The sequence below is a fragment of the Pipistrellus kuhlii genome, unplaced genomic scaffold (genome assembly GCF_014108245.1).
Source record: "Pipistrellus kuhlii isolate mPipKuh1 unplaced genomic scaffold, mPipKuh1.p scaffold_m20_p_43, whole genome shotgun sequence".
Lineage (NCBI taxonomy): Eukaryota > Metazoa > Chordata > Mammalia > Chiroptera > Vespertilionidae > Pipistrellus > Pipistrellus kuhlii.
In genome coordinates, this window is record NW_023425544.1 from 1,996,873 (window position 1) to 2,024,759 (window position 27,887).

The following is a 27,887-nucleotide window of genomic DNA, read 5'->3' on the forward strand; positions in this document are numbered from 1 at the left end:
GGCCGGGGGCGCGCCGCGCGGACAGAGTCGGCGGCTGCACCGCGCTCGCAGGGCAGCCCGCGCTTCCAGGCGTCCGCGTCGGTGCCCGCCGTGCCCGCCGTGCCCGCCATGGCCGTGGACACCTCGCCCCGGCCGCTGCCTCTGCTCCTCCTGCCGCTGCTGCTGCTGCTGCTGCTGCGCGCCGGCCCCGCGCGCGCCGAGAGCAAGGTACGCGCGGCCCTCCGACCGGGCGCTGCTCCGGGAACCGGCGCGAGGGGGCGCTGCGCCCCAGGAGGGGGGCGGGGGACCTGAGCGGAGGACCCGGGAGGGAGACCGGACCTCCGGCTCCGCATGGAAGCCGCTGGGACCTGGATCCCAGGAGCGGAGCGCGCGGAGAAAGAAGCGCTGGAGATGGTGGTGGCGCTTGGGACCCGGACTGAGGAGGGGGCGCCGTGACCCAGGCCAGTGCAGGCTGGAGGTCAGCACGGAGACCCGGGATGGACGAGGGAGAGGGGCCGGGGCTCAGACAGGAGATGCAGTCCCCAGCCGAGGGAAGGGATGGCCTGGAGCGCTGGGCAGGGGCGCTCTGGAGATCTGACTCAGAGTTCCCGTGGGAGGCTGGCTCCTGGGGGCAGACCCAGGGTCACTGCTACCCAGCGGCTCCCAGGTTTGTAGCAGCCCCGGGGCCGAGGCTGTCAGGGTCCCTCCCCAGGGACCCCATCTGGGCTGGCCACGGCCTGCCAGGGACCTCGTGCACGAGAACACGTGCCTCCAGAAGTGGCCTGAGCTGTTTTCCGTGTTGGCTGAAAGGATCTGCCCTGGTGTCCCGCAGAACTGGGTTCAAATCCTAGCTGGGCACCCTAGGGTCTTCAGCTCTCCGAGCCTCCACTCCCTCGTACATACGGGGACAATGACACTCCCGCACCCTGCATCCGCACCCATCATGATCTCTAACTTAGTGTGCTCATGCCTGTAAGATGTTTAGCACCGCACCTGGGGCTGAGTAGGTAACCAGTACATGACACAGTGATTGTGAAATCTCACCGCATGGGCCCTAAAAGGGGGTGAGATCCAGAATGCAGAGAGAGCACCCTGCTGTCAGAGCGGGCCCCTTGGCAATGACCCAGTGAGGAGGACAGGACTGGAGTTAGTGAAGGGCAAGAGGGAGGCAGGAGAGAGAAGGAGTGATGTCTCTCCAGCCTCTTTTCTGTGGAGAAGGGAAGGCTGTCCGGTCCACAGGCAGGGAAAGGTCGGAAGCCGCTCGCCACACAGTAAGTGTACGAGCCTGGGCATCGGCAGACCCTCACGTAGAAGATTCAGCTCCGGACAGGAAAACAAGGGGCTGCTGTCCTGACCCTGTGCTCCAAGGACGAGAAGGGAATGAGTCTCACTCCCATTTCACAGATGGGCAAACCGGGGTGTGCAGAGAGGCCGAGGACTTGTGACTAAAGAACACCTGGGTTCTGGTTCCTTGTGCTTTGGCTGTGTGACCTTGGGCAAGTCCCTGCCTGTCTCTGGGCTTTAGTTCCCCCATCTGAAAAAAATGATGTCTCCCCAACTTCCCTTCCATATAGGGCCTTCTAGGATTTCCCCTGACCTGGCTCAGGCACAGGGACAAGTGAGCAAAACCCCCCCAGATAAGCTGATCAGCGCTTTGCCCCGCTCAGCTCTCTGGCTGGGAGGAAGATTGGGCCTTGGGCATCCTCTGAGCAATGCAGAGGGCTGCAGAGCTTGTGGGGGGAGGGCTAGCATTCAAAACAAAGCAAAGACAAAGAAAACCCAACACCCTGTTTGTGTAGTAAGTCAGCCAAACACTTGCTAGGTTGTGTGTGTGGTGTGTGTGTGTGTGTGTGTGTGTATTTAGTTGTCCCGGGGCAAGCTGGGGCTGGTGGGGTGGGGAGGCACATGCTAGTGTTTAGAGGATGCAGCAGATGGGGGACTCAGGGTAGCTCCCCCCAGGCACCCCCACCCCCGCTGCCTCAGCCAGCTGGGAGGAATAGAAATGGGTGCATGTACTTCGCATTCCTCAGCACAGCCCGGCTCCTGCTGGCCCTGCGGAGAGAGTTGTTTTCATTATCACCCTCCTCCTCCCACATCAGGATCCTCCTTCCTCCCTAAGCCCGCCCTGTTTTCCTAGGTTTGGGGGAGCCCTTGGGAGGGCTAGCCCCGGGCCTGGAAGACGGTCTAAGGGGTAAGCGGGCCCTCCTCAGGATTCCTGCTCCGAGGAGGTCCACGCTCCCCTCCTGCCCAAGACTTCCCGGGCTCAGGGGCGGCTTCCTCCTCCCTCACCACAGAGCTCCGTGGCCTCAGCCAGCGCAGCTCAGTGTGTGCGAATTCTGTGTTTACAGCAAGGTCCCTCCTAAAGAGGCTTGACGTTTCCATGTAAGGAAGTGCTGTGTCCAGCTTGGGAAGGGGAGAGGGAGCTCAGAGCTTCCCCGGCATCTCCGAGGGGCTGTGCAGCGCGGAGGTGGGGTGGGATGGACAGAGAGGTAACCACCCAAAACCCAGCCATGCCCCAGAGACCAAATCCCCCATTTCTACCTCATTTCCTCCATCTGCGAAAGGGCTGCTGGCGCCTCACCTGCTCCGTGCGTTCAGGTGTGGGACGGGGGTCTTTGGTCAGCCCCCCCACGGACCAGGGTCTGAGCATGGGGAAGGCCTTGAGCTGAGGGAACTGGGCCAGGGAACAGGAGGGGCTGGGGCCAGCAGGCGGCGGTGTCCCGGCCAGGCTGGTCCCGGGGGCTTAGGTGTTGCTGTGCCTCCGCTCCAGGAGTTTCCGCCTGTGGGTGTAATTGGAAACAGGCTCGGAGCAGGCGGGGACGCGGTGATGGAGGCCTGCACCCAGATGGTGTGGGGCCAGCCCCGCAGGGTCCCTCTGCAGGCAAGGTCTTCCCCGCACCCCTGTTGGCTGCGGGACCCAGGACAAAGCCCTGAGAAGCATCTGTGTGCCCCCCACACCCAGCACTTACATTCAAGATCTTACAGAACCCTCCAGCCGACACTCCGAGGCGTCCGTGGTCCCTCCCTGTCGGACGGGCTTGAACACGGAGGGGTGCACAGGTCCTGGACAGGGAGCCTGAGGAGGCTGGAGACACCTGGGGTTCCAGGATTCTTGGCTGTTAGTGGGCATCCAGGAGCCTGGGGGGCTGAGAGTCTGTCACGGGTGTAGGATGAGCAAATGAATTTCCCAGGGGCACCCCGGTGAGTCTGAGGCACACCCCCTGGCTGAGAACTCGTGGAGGTGACAGGGCGCCATGGAGGTTCGTGAGGAGAGTGACAGGGCACCGAAGAGGAGCTCTTGGAAGAGAATCCAGCAGAGAGGAGGCTGCTGTGTTGCCCAGGGAGCAGAGGCTGAACGCAGGCTGTTGCCAGGGCGTGGAGAGCAAGGGAGAGAGATGGAAACACTGGATGAAGAATCAAAAGAACATGGCGGATGGGTTGTCCAGAGTAAGAAGGAGGCTCAGCTCTGGCCGGCTTTACTCAGTGGTTAGAGTTGACCCCAAGGACTGAAGTGTCACGGGTTCAATTCCCAGTCCAGGGCATATACCTTGGCTGCAGTTTTGATCCCCGGCCCCAGTTGGAGTGTGTGCAGGAGGCAACCAATTGATGTGTCTCTCTCTTCCCCCCCCTCCTCCTTTCTCTCCTTTGTACTCTCTCTCTCTCTCTAAAGACCAATGGAAAAATATCCTCGGGTAAGGATTAAAAAAACAACAACCAAAAAGGAGGCTCAGAGATCTGGGTTGGGCAGGAGGGTTAGACATGGGTTGGGGTCCAGTTTGGGATGGATGGAGTCAGGGATGCCTGCGGGCATCCAGGGGGAGTTGTCCAGTTGGCAGTGAGCTCTACGGGAGGGAGGTCTCTGCTGCAGGAGGACATGGAAGCTGGCCACGAGAGAAGAGGGAAGGCTCGACCTCAAGGTGTCACAATTTGAGCCTCTTCCAGTTCCAGAACATTTCACAGCTTGAACCCCCTCTTCCCAATTCCAGCCAGATTTCTCCATCTCGCTTAAGAAAAACCTTAAGTACGCCTTCTCGCCATCTCTCTGTGGGATTTCCTTGCAAATACCTAGGGACCTTTTTAAACACTGCCCACCCCCACTTCCGGGGGCTTTGGCAGTGTGTGCTGGGCCAGGCTGCAGGCAGAGATGGGGGGCTGAAGCAGGGGCTTTCCTGCTTGGCAGCACCTCCTGCCCTCATGCTGAGGGCCGGTGGGCCAGGCCTGGCGGGAGCCCAGGTCCCATGCTCCCCCAGAGCCCCCTTCTGTGTCCCCGGTGCCAGAGAAGCCCTTTCCGGAGGACTACGGGTGGTCATGGGAGGAACAGCATGTCAAACGGACCTTGGAGTCAAGCTGTGCTGTGTGACCCTTGGCAAGCCCTTAGTCTTCTCTGATGCTCAGATGGCTCCTCTCTGAGATGGGGTGTGGTGAGAGCCAAGAGAGGTAGAAAGTGGGAGGGAGGGTTGCTGGCAGCAGCTCCACTAGCAAGTGCCACTCGGGAGCAGCCACTCTGTGCCAGGCTGGGTGCCAGGCTGGGTGCCAGGCGCCCTGCCTGCATTGACTCACTGCAGCCTCCGGACACGTTTACGAGGAAAGGGCTGTTGCCTCCCCGCAGCAGAGGCGAAAGCTGCGTCTCAGAAGGTCAAGGTCCCGCGGGGAGGAGACGAGGGAGCTGGGGCCGGAGTCCCGGCTTGGCGCCTCATCACGGAGCTCTGCCTCGTCCAAACACGCACCACAGGATGTAGCGATCCCAGGAGGTCAGGCCGGGCCCGGGCTCCCTCTTCCGACTCCTGCAGGGCCCTGGGCCTCGCCTGCCCCCGTCAGGACATAGCACCTCATCTGCAGAGGGAAGGAATGTTGCAGTTTGATGTGGAGGCTGCTGCTGGGGCGGGTGGGGTGGGCGTGGGGGTAATGGCGGTTCCCAAGGAGGAGGCCTCTCTGGCCGGACCACACAGACCGCACCCATGTCCACCCGCTGGGCTCTGGCCACACCTGGGGGAGTGGGTGGAAGTGGGGGGTGGGGTGGGAAGGGGTCCAGGAAAGAGAAGGCTCTAGCGGGGATCTGAGGAATGCATGTCCAGGCCCCCAAGCCTGGCTGCAGTGCCCACTGTACACCTTGCCTACTGGGGCCCAGGACAAAGCTTCCACCTACAGCTGCCCCCTTTCCCACCGTCCTCACTCCCAAGGGCCTGGAAGTCACCCATTCTGGGTTCTGATCCCCTTGAACAAATCACCTGATGGCTCTGGGGTTCAGCTTCCTCCTCTGTAGGACGCGGCTGAGAATATCTTCCCACGTCCCCACATGGAGAAACCACCGGCTAACCAGCCCCCACGCAGATGACTGGTGTAGGCATCTCTGTGCGCGGGGCTCACTGTGCCAGCTTCTCCTCCGTCTATTTCTTCTGCACCTCCAGCCATCACCGGGGCCTGGTGGAGGCCAGGGGCTCAGAGACACTCCTGGGTGCCGGGCTTGGCAGAATTCCGTTGGGCTTGGTGGCTTCAGTGAGAGCTGAGTAGCCAGAGACTCGGGGTGTTTGTTAACGGAGCCAGGGGCAGCTGCGACCCAGGAGCCCGGAGCTCAGAGGGGGCAGGCTGAGACAGCTGAGGGAGTGGCTGATTGGGGATCTCAGAGCCCGGCCGGTATATCAGGACAAGCTAGGCTGGAGGCGGTGACTGAGCGTGGCTCCTGCCTCTGATCTCACTGAGCCGACCCCACAGCCACAGAGCCCTGCTGAGCCCAGTGGCCAGTGATCACAGCCAGACACTCGGCCGGGCAGCCTCCCAGGGGAACCACAAAACGGAGGTCATGGTATCTCATTGGATCTTCACTGCCAGGAGGCTGGGTATGGAGTCACCCACTTTCCCACGGAGGGAAGGAGGCTCAGAGAGGTTGTGTAACCTGTTCAAGGTCTCACAGGGTGTGGGGGAACAGACCTACAGAAGCAGCAGAGCCCAGTGATTTCGATCCGAAGTCAGGTCTGCAGCTAGATCTTTCCAGTCAAAGCGGTGGGACCTCGGACATGCGAATTCACCTTCTGAGCCTCTGTTTCTTTAGCTGTATTAATAACGACCCACGCTTAAGACACGCTCAGTGTGTGCGAGGCTCTGTTCTTTACCACGTGAGCTCATTTAATCTTCACAACAACCCCACAAGGCAGGGGCCCGTCCACAAATGAGGAAACTGAGGCACAGGAAGGCTGAGTCGCCCATAAGCTCACAGGTACTAACGCAGGCTCCAGACACCAGGCTCTTAGCTCTGCTCTGGTGTGTCTGAAAAACACAGGCCTGCTGCTCCAGCAGATATTTACAGAGCTCCTCCTCCAGGCCAGGCAGGCACTGCTCTGAGGATATACAAGGGAACTAGACAACGTCCCTGCCTCTAATGGTGCCTTCAGCAGAGGTGGGGAGACCAACACACGCACACACACACACTCACAGATATAATATTTCAGATGGTAACGGGTACAATAAGGAAAAAGACACTAGTAAAGGGACAGGGAGTAACGGGAGGTGGGTGGTCAGGGAAGGCTTCTTGGAGGAGGTGAGGTGTGATTGGAGGGAGTGAGCCCAGGAAATAGCAGGGAGATAAGGTTTCGGGATGAGGGCACCATGTCTGCAGAGGTCCTGAGGCTGGCGTGGGTGAAGGAAAGGGTGGCGAGAGGAGGGGTTGAGGGACGAGGGTCAGCTCACGTAGGCCTTGGAGGCCAGAGTAAGGACTTTGGCGATAACAACACCCTTCGTACACAGGCATTGTTCACGGGTGCATGCACATGAAAACTGGGACGTGGTAAGCGCCCAATCAAAGGTCTCCACGGTTTTTGGTGTTGCGGTAACACAGAACTTGCCATTTTAACCATTTTAAAGTATACAATTCCATGGCGTTTAGTGCATTCACGGCGCAGTGCAAGCACCACCATTCCTTCGTCTCAGAACATTTTCTCTGAAAGGAAGCACAGGACCATTAAGCAATCACTCCCCACTTTCCCTCCCGTTAAGTCCCAGCAATCACTACTCTGCTTTCTGCCTCTGGATTGGCCTGTTCTGGGTATTAACATAAACGGAATCAGCCGAAGCCGGTTTGGCTCAGTGGATAGAGCGCAGGCCTATGGACTGAAGGGTCCCGGGTTCGATTCCGGTCAAGGGCATGTACCTTGGTTGCAGGCACATCCCCAGTAGGGGGTGTGCAGGAGGCAGCTGATCGATGATTCTCTCTCATCAATGTTTCTATCCCTCTCTCTTCCTCTCTGTAAAAAATCAATAAAATATATTTTTTAAAACATATAAACGGAATCATACAATACGTCGGCTTTTGTGTCTGGCTTCTTTCCTTGAGCATACATGTGTTCGCATGTATCGCCACTTAATCCTGTTCATGGCTAAATAAGATTCCCCGGTGTGGGTGTACCCCATTTTATTTATCCATCAGCAGTGGGCGGGCATTCGCACTGTCCCCACCTTGTGGCTGCTATGAACGTGCCTGCCCAAGACTTGGAATGCCTGCCTTCAGTTCTTTGGGGTATATATACCTAGAAGTCGAATTACGGGGTCATATGGTAGTTCTACATTTTACTTATGGAGGAACGGTCCAATCGTTTTCCATAGCGGCTGTTAATATTTTAATTAGCGTTATTATAACCCCTCCATTTCCTTGGAGTGGATGCTAGCTTCTCAGCCATCTCTAACCGCCTTCACAAAGGTGGGGGAGGGGAGTGGATTCTGCTCCCCCTCTCTCCCCTCCCCTCCCCTCCCCTCCCCTCTTCTCTCCTCTCCCCGCCTCCCCCAGCCCGGCCTCTGGCTCACGGAGCCCCTTTGCAGGTGTTCGGGGAGGTGGACCAGGTGCGGATGACCTCGGAGGGCTCGGACTGCCGCTGCAAGTGCATCATGCGGCCGCTGAGCAAGGACGCGTGCAGCCGGGTGCGCAGCGGGCGGGCGCGCGTGGAGGACTTCTACACGGTGGAGACCGTGAGCTCCGGGTCCGACTGCCGCTGCTCCTGCACCGCGCCGCCCTCCTCCCTCAACCCCTGCGAGAACGAGTGGAAGATGGACAAGCTCAAGAAGCAGGCGCCCGAGCTCCTCAAGGTAGGCTTTCGGGGGTGAGCGTGGGGGCGTTGGGGTGGGAACGCCTCCTGGAGGGGTACCCAGCATGGGCTGGCCCAGGCAGTGCGGCCAGGGAAACATCCACATGCACCCAGGCAGGTGCTGTACCATCCCATTTCACAGGCGGGAAACAGAGGCTCCCTGCCCAGGATCATGGGGTCAGGAGGAATGGAGGCAGCATTCTCTGGCTCGTTTGCCTGAATATATTGCCCCTGACCATCCGGTCCGAGGTTATGTATTTTACCCAAACCAGTTCATCTGTCAGCACCTCTCCATGGCATTTACATTTTTTTTTTTTTTACCTTTTATTGTTTTAAATTAGTAATAATATTTCCCATGTTCAAGTACCACCTGCATGCCAGATGTTGTGCTAAGCTCTTTGTACAGATTATTCCTCTACATGTTTAAGCCGTTCTATGACATACAGGGTCTTTGTCCTCAAGAAAAGAAAGCGGAGCTGTGGAGAGGTTGATCACTGGCCCACACTCTCACCTAATGACATGCAGCCTCAGTCTGTAGCATCCTTTTTTTAAAAAATATATATTTTATTGATTTTTTACAGAGAGGAAGAGAGAGGGATAGAGAGTTAGAAACATCGATGAGAGAGAAACATCGACCAGTTGCCTCCTGCACACCCCCTACTGGGGATGTGCCCACAACCAAGGTACATGCCCTTGACCAGAATCAAACCTGGGACCTCTCAGTCCGCAGGCCGATGCTCTATCCACTGAGCCAAACCGGTTTCGGCAAATTGGTGCTTTTAAGAGTATCTTTTTATCTTACAATTTCTTCCAAACATGTGGGCGTCCTGCATTGTGAAGCTGACTGAGCTGTTTGTTACCCTCCTTATCAGCTAACAGTTCTCACGGATGCTGGCAGGAGACACGAGCCTCCTGGGTCAGAAACAAAGGGCTTTATTGCTCAGAGCAGCCAGAGTTTCTACATCTTCTCGCCCTGGTTCTCCCCCTCCAATTCCCGCAGGGCGGAATGAGAGTGAGGGCCAGATGGCACCTGTGCAGAGTGGGGTGTTTTCCAAAAGAGGTGTCCCAACTTGGAGATTCCCCGCCCCTGTGTTCCAAGGCTGTTCCCTGTATGACCAGATGGCCCGGTACAAGGACTGCCAATGCCTCCGCACACAACACAGGCAGAAAAGCAAGAATTGTCTCCCGACATTCGGCTAAAGATGTTTTCCTTACCTTTACCTTTAGTTTATTATTGTAACAACTGAATGGATACCAAAACTCTCAAAGTTGGGGTGGGGGTGGGAGGATTGTTGACTTTGAAGCTAAATGGCCCCTGGGGCCTCACCGGCAGGGGAGAAGTGGGGGGATGAAAGGGGGGGGACTGCAGACTCCAGGCCCAGGAGCCATAGGCCAGTCGTCAGCTCCGGGACAAATGCAGCTTCCGCTCCAGTCCACTTTCCGATAACTAACTAGCTTCCAAACCACTGGACATGAGGCTACTCCAAACCTTCCATAAAAGCTGGCGAACGCAGTCCTCACCACGCCTCTTGGAGAGGGAACGTGCGGTCCCAGCTTCACTGTGGAGGAATCTGAGGCCCAGAGAGAGACTGTGACTCGCCTACGATCTCACAGCAAGAAGTGGGCAGCACTAGGATGGGAGCTCAGGAATTCTCTGCTGTGCCCCCTTGCCCATGGGAGGGCGCCCTGGCACACAGGAGCCCACGGGGGGGGGGGGGGGGTGTTCATTTAGCCTTAAAGGCCTGGAGCAGGGTGACAGCAGGTGGGGCTGTAGGAAGCAGAGAAGATATTCTGCCTCATTAATACCCTGGGGCCCCAAGAGGAGAAGGGGGCAGGGAAAGTATGGCGCGAAGCTGAGGCCGCTCCCTTTGGCTTGGCTCTCCCTCCCTCAGCAGGAGGCTCTGTGGGCAGCCCCGAGGAGAAGTTAGAGGAAACCCGTGGGCAGGGTAGAGGGCACCCCTGCCTTATACCCACCCCTCATCCCTACCAATCCCTCCTCAAGCTAAGGAATCCAGCTCTGGTTTGGCCTCGGTTACTTGGTCCTGAACAGGAGGGAGGGGGTTCCAAGTCTCCTTTTTTTGGGAAGGTTGGCTGCAGGGTCCTATCTCTCACCTCTTCATTCCCGGCCCTTGAACGCAGAGCAGATCTAGCCCCACCTTGAGGAATCCCCGGTCTTGTGGGGACATAACTCCTGACCCCATAATGGCAGCGATTGGTGCTGGGTCGGGGGATGCCCCAGGGACCATGGGAACCAAGAGGAGGAGGTAGCATTAGACCTGGGCTTTGCGGGTTGTGTAGGAGTGTCTCAGACAGAGCGGAAATCCCGGCATTCTGGGTGCGAGCATTTTGTGTGGCCCGGGATGCCTCCCTGCCCTCTCTCTGCTTCAGCCCCACAAGCCGCCTGTGTCTCTAACACAGAGCTCCTCAAGCTATCTATGGTGAAAGGCCAGTTGTTTAAAAAAAACAAACTGTCAAGAACCAATTCTTTTGTAAAATACTCTACAAATTAATTCTTAGAAAAGTGAAACAAAAATACACATGCACAGTACAAGTCCAATGTTTGATCATGGAGAGTCACCGTATAAAATTGCTCTGCAAAAGTCCTATAAACGCCTCTCTCGCTTTTACAACCTTTGTATCTCAGAGCGGTAAGGAGCAGGTCGGCCGGGTGCTGGAATAGCTCGGCCGGAGCACACCGTGTTTCCCCACCGCCAGCTCCTTGCATGAGCTGTTCCCTTCGCCTAGAATGCCTTCCTCCCGCCGTTTTTACTTTCTCAGCGCTCAGCTCAAGCAAAACCTCTTCCCCGGCACACTTGACTGATTCGTACCCGCTCCCGAACAAGGTCACACCTCCCCATGAATGTGCTGGGCACCCGTGTGTCACCGTCTGCATTCCCAGACCTGGGCACCCCTCGGTTACTCTCCGCATTCCTTGCCGGCCTCTGGAGGACCATGTGTCTGTCTTGCTCATCACTGTCCTTCGTGCCTGGCCCAGCATAAACGTTTGCTGAGGCTGAAGAAGGTAGCAGGGGCAGATCAAGGAGGGTGCAGATGCCAGGCTCAGGAGATGACAAATCACCCGTGGGCAGTGGGGAGCCACAGGAAGTTATCCACAGGGGAGAGCCTCGTGGTCATAGCTGAGCTTTAGGAAGCCAGTTGTGTTTTTTTTTAATATATATATTTTTATTGATTTCAGAGAGAAAGGGAGAGAGATGGAAACATCAATGATGAGAGAGAATCATTGATTGGCTGCCTCTTGCACGCCCCCTACTTGCCCTCGGCCGGAATCAAACCAGGGACCCTTCAGTTTGCAGGCCAACGTTCTACCCACTGAGCCAAACTGGCCAGGCTAGGAAACAGGTTTTGGTGTCAGCAGAGTGAAGCTGGAAGGGGCCCAAGCAGCCCCTGGCCAGTAGTCATTATTGCTGATATCCATGAGGCCCTTGCTCTGTGCTGAGCTCTGTCCAGGTCACTGCTCCTCACAATCCTATCGGCCCATTTCAGAGAAGGAAGCCGAGGCACAGAAGGATCTAGGCGCATGGTTCTCACACTATGCTCCACGAAGCCCCCAGGGTACCGGGCAACCTCCTGGCCTGAGCAAGGTTGCAGGGGAGCAGCGAGGACTCAAAGCCCTCCAGCTGCTCCCATCAGAGCCCCACCCTCTTTCTTCTGTTTTAGAGAGCCAAGTCTTCTCAGAGAAAAGCTCTCTGCCTCAAAGAGCCTGAATACCCCTGGGGGAATGGGAATAAGACTGTTTTGGAAACAGTGGGCCAGGGCCAGACGGGAGCGCAGGGCCGCAGGGCCGGCCTGCTGGGGCCTGAGAAAGGCTGCAGGGCTGGGGGTGGGGCCGTGCTGGAGGGTGGAGAAGTCAGGGGAGCTGATTTCCCAGCCAACCCCTGGTGCCAATGTGTCCCTGACACTGGCTGTCATCCTAGCCATCCAGAGGGAAATGTCATTTCCTGATGAGGTGTGAGAGCAAGGGGAAGGGGAGGGACAGCTATGGCGAAGAGCCCTGGACTGGGCAGGGGAGACCCAGCATCGGCCACTAACCTGTTGTGCGGGCCCCACCCCGTTCCTTCTTATCCGCAGTTTGAGCACAAAACAGGAGCAGTAAAGCATGAGAGGAAAGAGGCGTGGGTAGTTCCAAGTGGGTTGTGCTCCAGGCCCTCCCATAAGGCACCTGGGTAGCCTGGGGCAGTCACTTCCCCTCTCTAAGCTGCAGCTTCCCAATTTCCAGGATGAAGACCAAAGGTGTCCAAACCCTGTCTCTGGGTGGGTCCCTAGAACAGACCCTGGGCGAGTGGTCTGTGTGCGGGTGGCTTATAATGGAAGTGCTCCCAGGAGAAGCTGGTGCCAAAGTGGGAGACATGGGGGCAGGTGGTCCCAGGCCAGGTGCCCGCCTCAGCCCCAGGGGACACTGGAGGATGAACGATGGCTCAGTTGTCCCACTGGGGGTAGGCAGCTGGCCCCTGGGTGCCCACACCAGTCAGGCATGGCCAGGAGGACATAGGCTTGCGGACACTCTGGGGGCAAAGTGGCTCTTTGAAGAGAGTCACAGAGGCAGGCCGGTCCAGGGGAACCCCTGGAAGCCTGGCATGGGCCCAGGAAACTGTAGGAGGGACTCCAGGGGGTAATGGTTAGGGCTGCCACGACATACTCTGGGGGTGCTGGGAGGATTGTGTGAAATAGCCCATAAAGCCCCTCACTCCGTGCCTGCCACGTGGTGAGCGCTCAGAAGACGGACTCTGCTGCTTTTCTCGTGATTATTAGCGGGCGGACTCTGGTGGGTGCCGAGGGCCACGCAGGCCATTCTGAGACCCTGGACTCTGCGCCGAGGTGGGACTCCGTGCACCCTTCATGCCGGGTCCTGTGCTCTGCCCTCCCCTAACCTCCACCCCCTTCCCCGGCAGCTGCAGTCCATGGTGGACCTCCTGGAGGGCGCCCTGTACAGCATGGACCTGATGAGAGTGCACGCCTACGTCCACAAGGTGGCCTCCCAGATGGACACGCTGGAAGAGGTAAGAGTGGGCTGGCACCGTGCTGGGGGCCTGGGCAGTGTCTGTCTTGACCCCGGTGGCTGCTGAAAGCCGGACTCCAGCAGAGATGGGAGGGGGAGACGCAGACCATCGGGGCCCGACGGTGGGGAAGAGGTCTGAGGGGCTCTGCAGGAAGCCGGAAGGCTGGGTGGGGAAACCGAGGCACCTGCTGCCGGAAGGAAAGGGGTGGGGAGGGGGCTGGAACTTGCACTTGCCCTCAGTTCACCAAGACCAGGACCCACACATTGCAAACTTCGGGGCCACCCTTCTCATAAATGCCACGAGAGTGGTGCTCCCCTGAGATGGTGCATCACGAAGATGCCCCGTGACTGGCTGAACCCCTGGGGGCCAGGCTCAAGGCACCTGCCATGACCACGGAGACAGGGTCTTCTCCTGATCAGAGCAACTGGGCTGGGGGACTGGCAGGCGGCTAGGACTGCCCCCCGAGGACAGGGACAGAGCTGGCGAGCAGGCATTCCAGGCTGCAGGCTCCAGGTTTGCATCTCTGCTGGCATGGCCTGGCCTCCGCCTGTTTCCTGCATCCGGCCTCTGCTGGGAGCCTGGGACAGGCAGCTGCCAGGAGCGGGCGTAGGGGCTTCCTTTCCCAGCTTCCTTTCCAGAGGGAGCGGCACTTGGCCATCCTGTGCCCAGGGTGGGAGATTAACCCCTTGCCAACCCCAAAGTTGAGGCCACAGTGGCTTTAATTGCTCAACGAGTGTTTGGTGAGTATCTGCTGTGTGCCAGGCCTCTGCCAACACGGGAGAAAGGCAATCCCGACAGAATTTCCACCGGCACCCATGTTTCCTGTGCGCCTGGCACATGCCAGGCTCTCCTCTTGCCGACTCAGCAGTTATCCTTTGATTCTTCTGCTTGTAATCTAAGGAAATGTTAACTCACTTCGCACAACTGCGAGCCAGACAATCTGGAGGGGAAGGCTGCTGGGCCTGGAACAAATCAGAAATGATTTCCACAGCCACCGGGAAGTGGTGCTTAATTCGCTCCTGTTTTGCATTATCTGTGCTTTGCTTCTGTTCACTAAGTGATAGGAAAAGTTTATTGCCAGCCCGGGAGGGCTGGGGGGCACAGCCTCCCTCGGAGGAGCTGGCTCCCTCTCCCTCTTCACTTTCAGCAGAAGTTCTCAACCAGGGCCCTTTGGTCCCCAAGGGGGCAGTTGGCAGTGTGTGGAGACATTTTTGGTTGTCACAGTTAGGGGGAGTGGGTGACAAATGCTATTTATTGGCTTCTAGTTGGGTAGGTGCCAGGGAGGGGGCTAAGCACCCTATAATGCACAGTAATGCATAGGACACCCCCCCAACACACACACACACACACACACACACACACAATTCACAGCTGCCTGACAAATGTCAGCAGTTGCTGAGGCTGAGAAACTCACCTTGTACAGGTTGACTTCTGCCTTCTAGGCCAGTGGTCGGCAAACTGCGGCTCTCGAGCCACATGCAGCTCTTTTGTCCCTTGAGTGTTTAGCAAAGGCCAGCTTAGGAGTAACCTAATTAAGTTTATAACAATGTACCTACCTATATAGTTTAAGTTTAAAAAATTTGGCTCTCAAAAGAAATTTCAATCGTTGTACTGTTGTTATTTGGCTCCGTGGACTAATGAGTTTGCCGACCACTGTTCTAGGCGATCTAGTTTAGAATGCACTTTCTTGTTCCTAGTGACTCTGTGCGTCACCCTGATATTTAGTGGCTATGACCAAGATCCTTATCTAACAGGCAAGGACACGGAGGCTCAGATAGGTAAAGTCACCAGCTCAAGGCTACTCAGCCAGGAAGGGGAGAGCAAGGATTTGAACCCAGCTCTGTCCGACTCCTGCCTGCTGCCTCTTGGTCCCAGGCTATCTCCTCCTCCGTAAAAATGTCCGTCAGTGACATTCTGCCTCTCCAGGGCTGCACAGCAAAGGTGCTTCCTGCATCTGACTCTCATTTCTCCTGCTTCAGCTGAGCAGTAGACTTGACAGGAATTCCATACATATCCACACCTGCTGGGGCCCTAGGGGCCTGGGGCTGGTACCAGGCCGCCCAGCTTCCCTGAGTCCTGCCCAATGGACAAGGTCAGCCTGGGCCACAGCCTGGCCCACAGCATGGCGATGGGGATCCCTGGGTTGGGGGATCCACAGAGAGAACGCGGCGATTCTGAGCAGCCCTGTTTCCAGCAGGATTCAGAACCAAGGACCATGAGGGGGTGGGTGGGGGCTGCTAAAACCAGGTGGGGTCCCCAGCAAGTGGGGGACAGGTGAGCAGGAGCAGAAACCTGGGAGTAAACGGGCGCTCAGTGCAGTGGGAGGAGCCAGCGCCATCCTGGAGAGAAGTCGGAGCCTGGGGAACCAGGGGGGATCAGAGTCTCACCTCACCCATCGCTAAACCCCAAAGTGTTTCATTATTTGAGCATTTTAGGAAAAGAAGGTATTTATGTATCTCTTGTGACATTAAGAGGTAATTTTAAAGTAGCAACTTAAATGACGAATTTCTACAGTGGCAGACTGTGCATTCAGTTAAGGAATGGCCAGCACTACATACACAAACATGGAGAGTTCTCAAGATCGGCTCAAGTGAAAAAGCGAAGCGTTAGGGGAGGAAAAGGCAAAATCTATAATAATTGGCTGAGAAACAAAAGTGGGAGGAGGACATAGTTTACAACAGCTTGTATCTTCTTAATTTAGCCCTGGGAGCATACTTCATCTAGTTTTTCATTCATTCCCTTTTTAAATAAAGAACAGGGTCTTTTTGGCAGCATGCTTTATTCCAGCCCTGCTCGCCAGGGCTGCCCCTGCCCATGAGCCTGGGCAGACAAGCCCGAGGGCAGGAGGAGGGGTGGGGGCAGGCCAGCAGGGGAGACTGGAAAGACCTCGGGTCCGCCCCCCACAGAGCATCAAGGCCAACCTGAGCCGGGAGAACGAGGTGATGAGGGAGAGCATGCGCCACTTCGGCGAGCAGCTGAAGCACTACGAGAACCAGTCGGCCATCATGCTGAGCATCAAGAAGGAGCTCTCCAGCCTGGGCCACCAGCTGCTGCAGAAGGACGTGCCCACAGCCCCCGCCGCTGCCCCTGGCCCCGCCCCCGGGCCTGGCAGCAAGGCACAGGTGAGGCCAGGGCTTGGGAGCACAGGGCACCAGGGCCTCCGCCCTGAGGCATCTGGGTGGGTCCGGGTGTAGGACAGGGCTGAGGGCTGGCGCGTCCATGGCAGGGTGGGGTATAGATAGCAGGGTAGGGTGCAGAGGGTGCCTGCTATGCAGCGAGCACAACCGGCCAGGTGAGCTGGGAGCAGACGCAACGATCTAGCTGAGGGGGGTCTGCTCCCTGAGCCATGCACTTGGCAGAATTCTCATTCCCGTTTCCAAACTTGTGGGGACAGGGTCCTCGAGATGACCCTCCCGCCTGGCCCTGGGAGAGCAGGTCTGTTGCAGCAAACCACTTCTAGCCGCTCCTGCTGCGGCCGGGCCGCTGTCTGGGTCAGGTTTGCTCAGGGGTAGATGGGCAATGCCTCGGGGATCCCTGCACAGTAACGCCACGTCATCCAGCCCACCCTGGGGGAAAGGACACCCGCAGGCATCCCGTGTCCAAGCTCGGAGCACAGAGGGAGCAGAGGTCTGTCCCAGGCACAGCCGCCCTGGACGTAGAACACACCGTTGTGCCCGTTTGGCAAAGGCCCTCCCGCAGGCAAACACACTGAGGGGAAGGGAGTCCCGCTGGGCAGAAGAATGAGAAGGAGTCGCCCCCTTGAGTGGACAGACTGTACAAAGGCTCCTTCCGTTGACTGACACACCAGGTGTGTGGCTTGGCTAAAGGAGTGAGACCAGATTTCAGCCCCATTAGTGCCCCTTCGCCGGTCACGGTCACCGGCATGCAGGACACAGCTCGCACCACTCACGGTGGCCCTGTTTTTGGGGTCGGTACTGGGACCAGAGCGGGTCTCTCCGTCGCCTCCTGCACTGACATTGTGATGATGGGGCCGTTGGCATCTGAACCAGAACCGCCTTGGACTGGAGCCTTGGCCCAGAGCTGGCTTTCTGCTTGCTCTCCTGCCAGCTCCACAGGCGCGAATGGACCATGCAGAGGGCCAGAGTCTGTCCTTGCCCTGCCTAACAGACGTCACAGGCCCTGTGTTCTTGTGCCAAGCCAGCACCAAGGCCACTTAAAAGAAAAGGAAAAGGACAAAATTTACAAAACGTTAGGAGCTGCATGCCCTCGGGGCAATGCCTGGGTGGCCAGCCGTGCCAGCTGTGCCAGTCTGCCCAGGACTGAAGGGCTCCCAGGATGGGGACTTTCAGTGCTGAGACTCGGAACATTCGAGGCACACTGGGAGGAGTTGGTCACCTTGCCTAGAGGCCTGAGAACTTCTCCTCTGCCCATAAACAAAGACCAATGAGTGAGAGACAGAAATGAGAGGTTATTACAGTCCACCCCTTCGGGAGAGTGTATAGGACTTAGGAAATGGGACAGGAATCTAACCCACCAGGCTGTCCTTCAAGCCTGCAGGGGGGCTAGAGAGCTGAGCGGGGAACAGGTACACCCCGGGCGTGGAGGTGGCCACCGTGGGAGGAAAGCTATGGCTCTGAGCACCTGGGATGTATGGCCTAGACCAGGGGTCGGCAAACTCATTAGTTCACAACAGCACAACGATTGAAATTTCTTTTGAGCGCCAAATTTTTAAACTTAAACTTCTTCTAACGCCACTTCTTCAAAATAGACTTGCCCAGGCTGTGGTATTTTGTGGAAGAAGCACACTCAAGGAGCCAAAGAGCCGCATGTGGCTCACGAGCTGCCATTTGCCGACCACTGGCTTAGAGCAACATGACCACTTCCAGCCCCCACATGCTGAGCCTCCATGACACCCCCACAATACCCCTTCCACCAGCCCCAAGTCTGAGGTTTCCCTTCTCTCCTAGGACACGGCTGGAGGGAAAGGCAGAGACAGCAGCAAATACGGCAGCACACAGAAGAGCTTTGCAGACAGGGCCCTCCCAAAACCTCCTAAGGAGAAGCTGCTGAAGGTGGAGAAGCTGAGAAAGGACGGTGGCCAGGGCCGGTTCCCCCAGCCCACAGGCAGGCCCCGGGCCCTGGCCCAGCAGCAGGCGGTGATCCGAGGCATCACCTACTACAAGGCGGGCAGCAGGGAGGCGGCCGAGGCTGGTGAGTTGGGGGGAGGGAGGATTGAAACCTTTGGGAGGGACGCCTGCGGATGGCTGGCCACAGCCCAAGGATGCCCCACAGGGGTCCAGGGTCTTCTCTGCAGTCCCAGACTTCAACTGCACTGGTTACCCGTTGGTGCCCAAGCACACAATGGGATAACATCCCCTCGTGGGGTTGTGGGGATGAGATGCTAGAATCAACACAATGGGCCACTCAGTTCCTTCCCAGATTCACAGCCATCTCCACCGTCCCTGGACGTCTCCTCCTTCATTCCAAGATTTGCTGAAGGTCCACCGTGCACTTGCTGAATTGCCCAGAGATTCTGCCTGATATGGAGCTCACAGTCTAGTGGGAAAAACTGACTCCAGGAGCAGGCAGCTGCCACGGGTGGGGCGAGAGAACGCAGGGGCTGCAGCAAGGCCCGGGTTCTAAAAAGTGACCTGGGCCCTTTGGGACCCTTCCTGTTTCCAGACTGGCCTTGGCTGGATGGCCTCTCCAGCACCTCCCCCTTCTTATCTCCCCAAAGAAGAGCTCACAGACACCTCAGTTTTCCCTGCGGCCCCTGATGGATCACAGTGAAGGACAACAAAGTAATTACTTAAGAGACAAACGTTCCAAGTGTAGTCAAATTTCTGGGCCACCACCCTTCATGTGGCTCCTGACTCTCCCTTCAAGGCCCTCTGCAGGCGCCTGCTCTTCTCTGATGTCCCTGAGAATGTCCCCAGCTGCTCCCCTTGCCTGGGTCCTGCTGACCGCCTCCTCCATGCGGCCCTCTGCCCAGCCCATGTCCACGGGAGCTGGGAGGTGGAACTGTGAGGAGCCTGTCTCCTTCAAGAGCCCCCTCGATTCTTGGTTTCTCAGGGCTCAGGCGAGACCCCACCCCCCGCCCCCAGCCACAGGTGCCAGCTGCTGGCCCTGAGTCCTGCCAGCTCAGCCCGGGCGGCACGGGGCCTCTGACCCCTGGTCGGGACACTGCCCAAGAACAGCTGCAGGCATCTGACTCTGCCAGCAAGGCCTGTGGGAACAAGCCCCTGCCCTGGCAGGCGGCCCAAGCCAGGCCCCCGGGAGGCCCCCCAGCCAGAGGGTGAGCCCCCATTCCTGAGACACGTCAGGGGCTGCCCTGCAGTGAGTTGTGGCTACACCACTGCGCAAAGAGGAAGCCGGGACAGGAAGGAATCAGGTCCTGGAGTCACGGGCCTCAGTGCACCCCCCTCCATCACAGCAGCACCACCATTCCTCTGTCCCGGCACCCCAGCTTTCTGTACTTTCACCCCGTATCATCCCAACCCACGTGCCCCAAGCTCAGAGAGGCCAAGTGGCTGGCTCCACGTCTCACAGTGAGTGGTTGGGACTGGAACCCAGGTCAGCAGGCTGCAGAGCCTGCCGAGGACCCCTTCACAGCTCTGTCCCCAGAACTGAGGGGCCCTGTCCCTTTCTGTGTGTCACTGAGACTGCTCTCCAGACCTCGTCCAACCCAGCCCGGAGAAGTGTGTGGGTCAGGGGTGACCCGGAAGGCTCCAAACCACAGTTCAGCCCACAGATGCTGAAAAAGGCCTCCTGTGAGCAAAGCCCGTGCCAGCAGGGGGAAGGGGTTGCCAAGAAAGCTGAGAGATGGGAAATGAGTGAGGGGACAGAGGAAGACGGGGACTGGGTCTGTAAGAGAAGCCAGAGGGTGGGTTCCGGGGGACAGGGCCGGGAGAATGTCCGGAGAGGGCTTTCTGCCTCCTGGCACGGAATCCAGGAAATGAAGTAATTGGCACAGTGGGTTTGACACTTGGGAGGAAGGCGGTCTTGTATTTGGCAGAATCTGTGCAGACGGACACCGTTTCCCATAATCGGCACAGCAGCCTACCACGGTGAGCCCTTCACTTCACAGAGGGGGAAGCCGAGGCCCCTTGGCAGGGGGCTCCGAGCTGGTCTGCTGCCCACAAAGCCCGCTCTCCGAGGCCTCTCCCTCCCCAGGCTGCCCCTGGCCCCTGCTCGGCCCAGCGCGGGGCGCCCGCCGGCCTGGGGAGGAGCCTGGGCAGCAGGTGCTGCCTGGATGTGAGCTCAGCTCTTCTCTCCGCAGACAACGCCCTCAGGGGCACCGCCTGGCTGGAGCAGCTGTCGCCCAGGGAGGAGGGCAGGCCCCCCGAGCCCAACTCTGCTGAACACGAGGAGGCTGGGCCCAGGGCTTCGGAGGGAGCGGACGTGGCCCCTGGCACCCCCTCCTTGAAGCCAGCCGTCACCCCAACCCCCGCTCCCACCACCAGTCCCCTGCCCACTGAGCCACCACCGTCACACCCAGAAGTCCCCAGGCAAGGTGAGTAAGCCTCCCGGGGTCACAGCCTACGCCCAAGGGCCAGACCCAGCCTGCAGCCTGTTTTCTCCAGCTGTTCCTACATCGTTAAGGGTTATTGAAAAAGGAGAAGATTGGGCAAAAGTATGTGGTCTGGTGAACCTGAAATGTTTACCATCTGATCCTTACAGAAAAAGCTGTAACAACATTTACAACGCAACAGGTATTTTCAACAAGTTTAAAACACAAACACACACACACACACACACACACACACACATATATATATATATATATATATATATATATGTGTGTGTGTGTGTGTGTGTGTGTCAAAACCAGTTTGGCTCAATGGATAGAGCATTGGCCTGTGGACTGAAAGGTCCCAGGTTCGATTCCAGTCACCAGCATGTACCTTGGTCGCAGGCACATCCCCAGTAGGGGGTATGCAGGAGGCAGCTGATTGATGTTTCTTTCTCATCGACGTTTCTAACTCCCTACCCCTCTCCCTTCCTCTCTGTAAAAAACCAATAGAATATAATTTTTAAAAATAAAATAAATAAATAAAGATAGATACCATGTTTCCCTGAAAATAAGACCTACTTACAGATTTCCTTCTGAGTGAAATATAAGGCATCCCCCCAAAAATAAGGCCCCCCCCAGGCTAAACATGAGAGATTTGGTCCACTGATTCTGAAAGAAATGGAGTCACAAGAAATTCACCAGGAAATTCAGGAATTGGGTTGTTATGATGATGTTCCAGAAGATGATGACATGATTGTCATTGAATAAATGAGTAAATTCTTGATACTGTAGGATTTACAGTTTGTCTGGTTTGTGTTGACAACTACCGTACTACCGTACCGTATACAGGTAATAAATTTCCTTTATTTTCATTTAACAATAAATGTGTACCATATTCTTCTTCATGGAAAAATAAGACATCCCCTGAAAATAAGACCTAGCGCATCTTTGGGAGCAAAAATTAATATAAGACACTGTCTTATTTTTGGGGAAACAGGGGTAGATTTCAGAGAGGAAGGGAAAGGGAGAGAGAGATAGAAACATCCATGGTGATAGAGAATCATTGATCAGCTGCCTCATGCATGCCCCCCACTGGGGATTGTGCCCTTGACTGGCATCGAACCTGGGACCCTTTAGTCCACAGGCTGAGTCTCTATCCACTGAGCCAAACCGGCCAGGGCTCAGCAAGTTCTTTTTAAAAGGTCACCTAGAATCCCCTCATCAAATGCAACAACTATTTTCACTTCGTTATTTCTGGTGTCCCGTCTCTGGCCCGTTTTCAGGCACACGTACGTGGGTTTCGGCTGGTGCCTTTGGGAGAAACCCTCCCCCGTAAGCCATCAAGCCCATCCTTCTGGGGCATCTTGCCTGCCCGCAACAGCAAGCCGCCCTGGGCCTGAGCACACGCCATTTTTTGGAATCTTTCCTAAGATTCCGTCAGCAATTTGGACAACAGCTGCCGCTTAAACTGGTCTCCTCGCAGCCTAGTTCTAACGTCAGAGCATGGGACATAATCTAAAGCTCTGACCCTGAGGGTCTGGTTTGATAAATTCCAGGCCACAGCTGTGGGTCACATCATTGAAAGGCCATGCACTGATGGGAGAAATTGCCAAGCGGAGGGAAAAAGACAGGCTATCGTCCGAAGAACCATAGTTTTTCCTTTGAAAACCTGTACATGGAAAGGAAAGGAAGGAAATGTTACATGCTGGAAGGTTTCTTTGGACGATGAACTCTGAATGGTTTTTATTTTCTCCTTTGCTGAATATTCTGTGTGTGTGTTTTTTGTGTGTGTTTTGTTTTTATGTTTTATTGATTTTTTACAGAGAGGAAGAGAGAGGGATAGAGAGTTAGAAACATCGATGAGAGAGGATCATCGATCAGCTGCTTCCTGCACACCTCCTACTGGAGATGTGCCCGCAACCCAGGTACATGCCCTTGACCGGAATCGAACCCAGGACCCTTCAGTCCGCAGGCCGACGCTCTATCCACTGAGCCAAACCGGTTCCAGCTGTTCTGTGTGTGTTTTTTGTTTGTGTCTTTTTACAATGATCAGACACTGCTTTGATCACGAGGGAAATAAAAACAAGAGGCTGCAAACGAAACATCAGGAGGGGTTTAGGTTAGACCCGGCAGCGTCCCCAGGCCTGCGGCTCGGACTCGGGCCTGTGGGTCTGCGTGCCAATGCCGCCCCCTCGCTCCCCGCAGGCAGGGAGGCCAGCTGCGAGGGCACCCTGCGTGCCGTGGACCCCCCGGTGAGGCACCACAGCTACGGGCGCCACGAGGGGGCCTGGATGAAGGACCCGGCCGCGCAGGACGACAGGATCTACGTCACCAACTACTACTACGGCAACGGCCTGGTGGAGTTCCGCAACCTGGAGAACTTCAAGCAGGGGTGGGGCGCGGGGCGGGGCGCGGGGCGGGGGGCGGGGGGCTGGGAGAGTCCCCCGCGGAGGGCTGGTCCTCCTTGCCTTGTGGTTTCCCGTGGCCCAGACTGCCCCAGCCTGGCCTCGCTCCACATGGCCAGCCACCCCGAGAAGGGGGCTCTGGGGTCCCCCCTGAGCGCTAGCACCATGCCCGGAGCTAGAAGCCTCGGCAGAGAAGATGGCCAAGACCCTGTTCTCAGGAGGGCAGCGCCCTTCGAGGGAAGCAGGACTTAGTTGCCACTGGTGCGTCTTGCATGCGACTCCCCCGTGTGAGTCAGCACAGGCTGTCTTTCTAATCCGGGGGGGGGGGGGGGGGGGGGGGGGGTGGTTACCACCCTGTTTACGGGTGAGCAGGGCCCCAGGCCTCCGAGGAGCTGCAGGTCTGGGCAGGGAGGACAGAATTCTGGTTATTAGATCTGGGGCACCGGGGGAGAAGGGTGGAGGGTCATTGAGCCATGGCCCACGCTGCAGAATTGCAGTCTTCCTCAGAAGGCAGGGACTTAAACGATTTTAGCACATGCAGTGCTGGAGGGAGAGCTTGGGGGGCCGTCGCCACCCTGCCGGGAGTCCAGGGAAGACTTCCTGGAGGAGGCGATGCTGAGCTGAGCCCTAGGGGAGGGGGAGAGAGAGGAGAAGGAAAGGTGTTCCGGGCACAGGCCCAGTGCATGCAGAGGCTCAGCAAGGAGAAGGAGCACTGTGACCCCGAGGGAGGGGGAGGGCGTAGAATGAGAGAGCGGCTGAGGCTGGCTCTGGGTGCCCCACGAAAGATTTTGGCCTTCCCCTGAGAGCTGCGGTGTCACAGGGTGTGACCTGGCACAGCTAAAGTCCCTCCTCTGCCAGATCCAACGGGCCTGGTCCCTGCCCCGAGGGGCGCAAAAGCCAGTGGAAGGTGCAAAGGCGAAGGTGCGGGAGGACGGAGGAGGGGCCCTCCCTCACGCCGGGGAGATCAGAGACAGCTTCGGGGAGGAGGAGGTGGCATCGGCTCAGGGTCAGAGAGACAAGGAGGCCTTCCCAGGCAGACAGGATGGGGCCCGGCAGTCCCGATAGAAGGGGCAGATGAGCCAAGCACAGAGGCTGGCGTCGGCCCGTTTCCTCCTGGGCAGACGGGATACTGGTCCTCTTAGGGGGACTGCGGGGATGGGGCTGCGGGGAGGTCCAGCCCCGGGCCCACAGCACACTCAGTACCACGGGGAGCGACCCCAGAGCCCTGGGTGGCCTCCCTGGGCCCCGGGTGAGCCGAGGGTGGGCGTGACCGGCCGCCCTCCCCGCCCCCGCAGGCCGCTGGAGCAACATGTACAAGCTGCCCTACAACTGGATCGGCACCGGCCACGTGGTGTACGGGGGCGCCTTCTACTACAACCGCGCCTTCACCAAGAACATCATCAAGTACGACCTGCGCCAGCGCTTCGTGGCCTCCTGGGCGCTGCTGCCGGACGCCGTGTACGAGGACACCACGCCCTGGAAGTGGCGCGGCCACTCGGACATCGACTTCGCGGTGGACGAGAGCGGGCTGTGGGTCATCTACCCCGCGGCGGAGGACGGCGGCGACGGGGCGCAGCCCGAGGTGATCGTGCTGAGCCGCCTGGACCCCGGCGACCTGTCCGTGCACCGGGAGACCACGTGGAAGACGCGGCTGCGGCGCGGCTCCTACGGCAACTGCTTCCTGGTGTGCGGCATCCTGTACGCCGTGGACACCTACAGCCGGCGCGAGGGCCAGGTGGCCTACGCCTTCGACACGCACACGGGCACCGACGCCCGCCCGCAGCTGCCCTTCCTCAACGCGCACGCCTACACCACCCAGGTGGACTACAACCCCAGGGAGCGGGTGCTGTACGCCTGGGACAACGGCCACCAGCTCACCTACACTCTGCACTTCGTGGTCTGAGCGGGACGCGCCCGCCGGAGAGGGGCTCTCGCAGCGGCTCCTGCAGGAACTCCATCCGCAGATATTTATTGGGGGCCGGAGGGGGTGCTGGGGGGAGGGGGCGGGAGCTAGGCATTGGCAGAGCCAGCAGAAAGCCTCCTTAGCGCCCAGGGCAATAATCTGCTTCCCCCCCAGAGCACTAACCCGCCTCCCCTCCCAGCAGCACCCGAGGAGGCAGAGAGAGTTCAGCCCATTTAACAGGTGAGGACACTGAGGCTCAGAGAGACAACATACCCCTTGCCTAAGTAGCCAGTTTAGACCAGGCAGGCCACGTGTCACCACAGCCCCCACTTGGACAGATGAGACGCGACCATCCTGTCCCCCTTGTCTCTCCCTCGCCCCTCTCTCCTAAGGGCTCTCGTGCTCACAACTCTGCCTCCCTTCCCGGGGCCTCTGAAAACCGCGGCCCCGGGCACCAGGGCACTCGTGTTGGGTGAAGGCCAGGCTCTGTGCCACCCCAGGTCCCCATCCTGGCCAAGCGCTAAGTGCTGGTGGCCCTGGGCTCCGGGCCCTTTGGCTCCGGGCCCTGCTCCTTGGCCGTGGCCAGCCCTCCTACCCTACCCCACCCGCTGTCCAACCACATTCCAAACCTCCGTGGTCACCCAGCCCCTGAGCAGAAACCACACCCCAAGAAAAATACCAGCCCCCCCCCCCCCCCCCCCCCCGTTCCAAGTTCCCAACCCCCTCTGTACTCAGCCCTATTTTCCCTCCGTCCTCAGTGCTGTCATTTGTTTCTGCAGCAACAGCTGAGGAGGCTGCAGGCAGCTGCCTGCCAGCAGCGACGCTACCGGGGGCAGGGAGCCGGGCCAGCCCCCAGCTCCCTCTCCACCCACGGGAGCTGACCCAGGCCAGGGGGCCGCTCCCCGGTCCCGCCCAGAGCCTCTGGGCCCGGGTCTACCTTGTCACTCGGGGCAATTCAGGCCACAACTACGTGCACTCAGGGAAACCGCCAGCTCCACCAGGCCTGAGGTCAGGGTGGGCGGGGCGGGGAGCAGGATGAAACAGATCCCCCCTTCTTTGTCAGCCCTGGCCTGGTCATTTGGTGACATGGCCCAGCAGCCCGGGGGACTGGGGAAGGCTGAGATCGGAGCAGTCGGGTCCAGGGGAGCCGTCGGACCTTCTGGTTGCAGGAAACAGCCGGAGCCCTATTCCTGGCTTCAGCGATGCTGGTGCCAGGGCTGCCCCGAGCCCAGGATCAGGGGCTGCGGCAGCACTGATGGGAGTCCCGCCTGGAACTGCCCATGGCCCCCTGGGCCTCAGATCCAGGCAACGAGACCTTGAAGCCTGCCCCTCGTCTGCTCGGACTGTTGTTTGAGAGCTGGGAAGCTCTCCAGTCCAGCTCCCTGTTTCAAAGGAGAAACAAGCCCAGAGAGGTTGAGAGAGGGCACGGGGCCACCCCGGGAACAGGATCCAGCCGATGTCCTTCCAGAAGGTCTTACTCTTCGGGCTTAGAGGCAGCTCTGCCTGGGAAGACGATAGACCACCCAGCACCCCATCCCTCCCAGCCCCTCAGAAAGGTATTGACTGCTGATCCCGCTCCCCGGCTGCCGGCTCCTGGTATCTGTATATTTGGACACTGTTGTCACGTGAGGAAGTCTAGCTGCCTCCCTAAGAGTGTAGGGAAATGCGTTTTGTGCTGAATCCATTTTTTCGTCAGGTGGTTTTGTATTGCCAGGCGCTGCGCGGTGATGTTGTTTTGCTTGAGCTGTAACTCACCCCTGAAGCACAGAAGGATGGCGCCCGGCCGAGCGGGGCGTGACTCATAGCCGCGGATCCGTCCAGCCTCCTCCACCCAAGCATCCCGTCCCCTCACAGGCCCGTCAGGGGCTGCGTGTCCCCTGACCCTGGGTGTGTGTGCGTTTTACCAGACTGTGTCCTTGATGATATCACAGCCCAACCATGTGAGGAGGGTTCAGGCTCCTCTGTCTCCATCCGTCTGAGAAAAGGGAAAGTGAGGATGGAACTGGTTTTGAAAAATTAAAGGACAAGCAAGATGGTTGTCCGGGAAGATGATTCTGGCTGGCTGCAACCTCCACGCACTTACTCAGCCTCCTCTGTTTTCAGGCCCTCTTTACGTGGGTTATGGGGTAGGAATGGTTCTTTTCCTCGTGTGACAGAGAGTCAGACTGCAGCCTGGAGAAGTTAAGTCACGCAGGCAGCTCAGTGGAGGGCTAGGTTTCAAAATCAGGTAATAAACCCTATTCATGGACTCATCACCCGTGTGCTAAGCCATGTGCATATTCTTGCACCTTCACAACAATATAAGGTACATACTCTGAATATGCCCATTTTACAGATGAGGAAATTGAGGTGAAAGGACTTACCTAAGGTCCCAGAGCAGCTTAGTCTGTGGCAGAGCTGGGGTTTCAGGGCTGGTCATATATTTTCTAGGCTAACTGTATGCCACCCTAGCAGCAGCTCTAAAAAAAATGGTGGCTGTTGCTTTTATTCAGGATGGCCAGGCCACAGATTATTGCATCTACATATGAGACCCAAGAAGGTTGGGGTCAGCTTGGAAAGAGCCTTGAATGCCAAGCCAGCAGCATTCAGAACAAAGCCAAGCATAAATGAACAGAGAAGAGAAAGTTCTCAGGCCATTAGGCTTCTACCAAAGCCCCAAGCTAACTGTTGTTAGGAATCTTGAAACCAGTCATGTTTTCTGTTTTGCTTTGGCCACTGGGGAGCTCAAGGTCAGATGTGTTATTATTTTTAACAATTGTACTGAGTCTCCCACTGGACTCGGCTTCGTTCTCGTCTTCCTGCTTTTACCTTTACCCTCATCTCTTTATTTTTATCCTGTTGTATGTTATCTATTTTTGTAAGTTGCCACAATCCCTTGTTTGCAATAAAGTGGCGTATACCTAAATAAACACATGATCGAAAGCTTGACCTGAACTTCTTGACTAAATGCAATGGTCTACATCCTTATCATAACACAAAGACAGTTAACAACTTTTTAAAAACACCGAGTTTGGTGTGAGACTTGGCCTCGTCACT

The 27,887-nt window shown here is 57.6% G+C and overlaps 1 protein-coding gene across 1 annotated transcript; it reads left to right on the forward strand.

The window, feature by feature from the left end:
• OLFML2A (olfactomedin like 2A) lies at positions 1-27,779 on the forward strand. Its single transcript, XM_036412072.2, has 8 exons — positions 1-207; positions 7,789-8,052; positions 12,962-13,069; positions 15,976-16,191; positions 17,998-18,241; positions 20,310-20,543; positions 22,749-22,932; positions 24,242-27,779. Exons 1-8 carry the CDS (start codon positions 109-111, stop codon positions 24,849-24,851), a joined length of 1,959 nt encoding a protein of 652 aa, XP_036267965.1. The 5' UTR covers positions 1-108; the 3' UTR covers positions 24,852-27,779.
• The last annotated feature ends 108 nt before the right edge of the window (positions 27,780-27,887 follow it).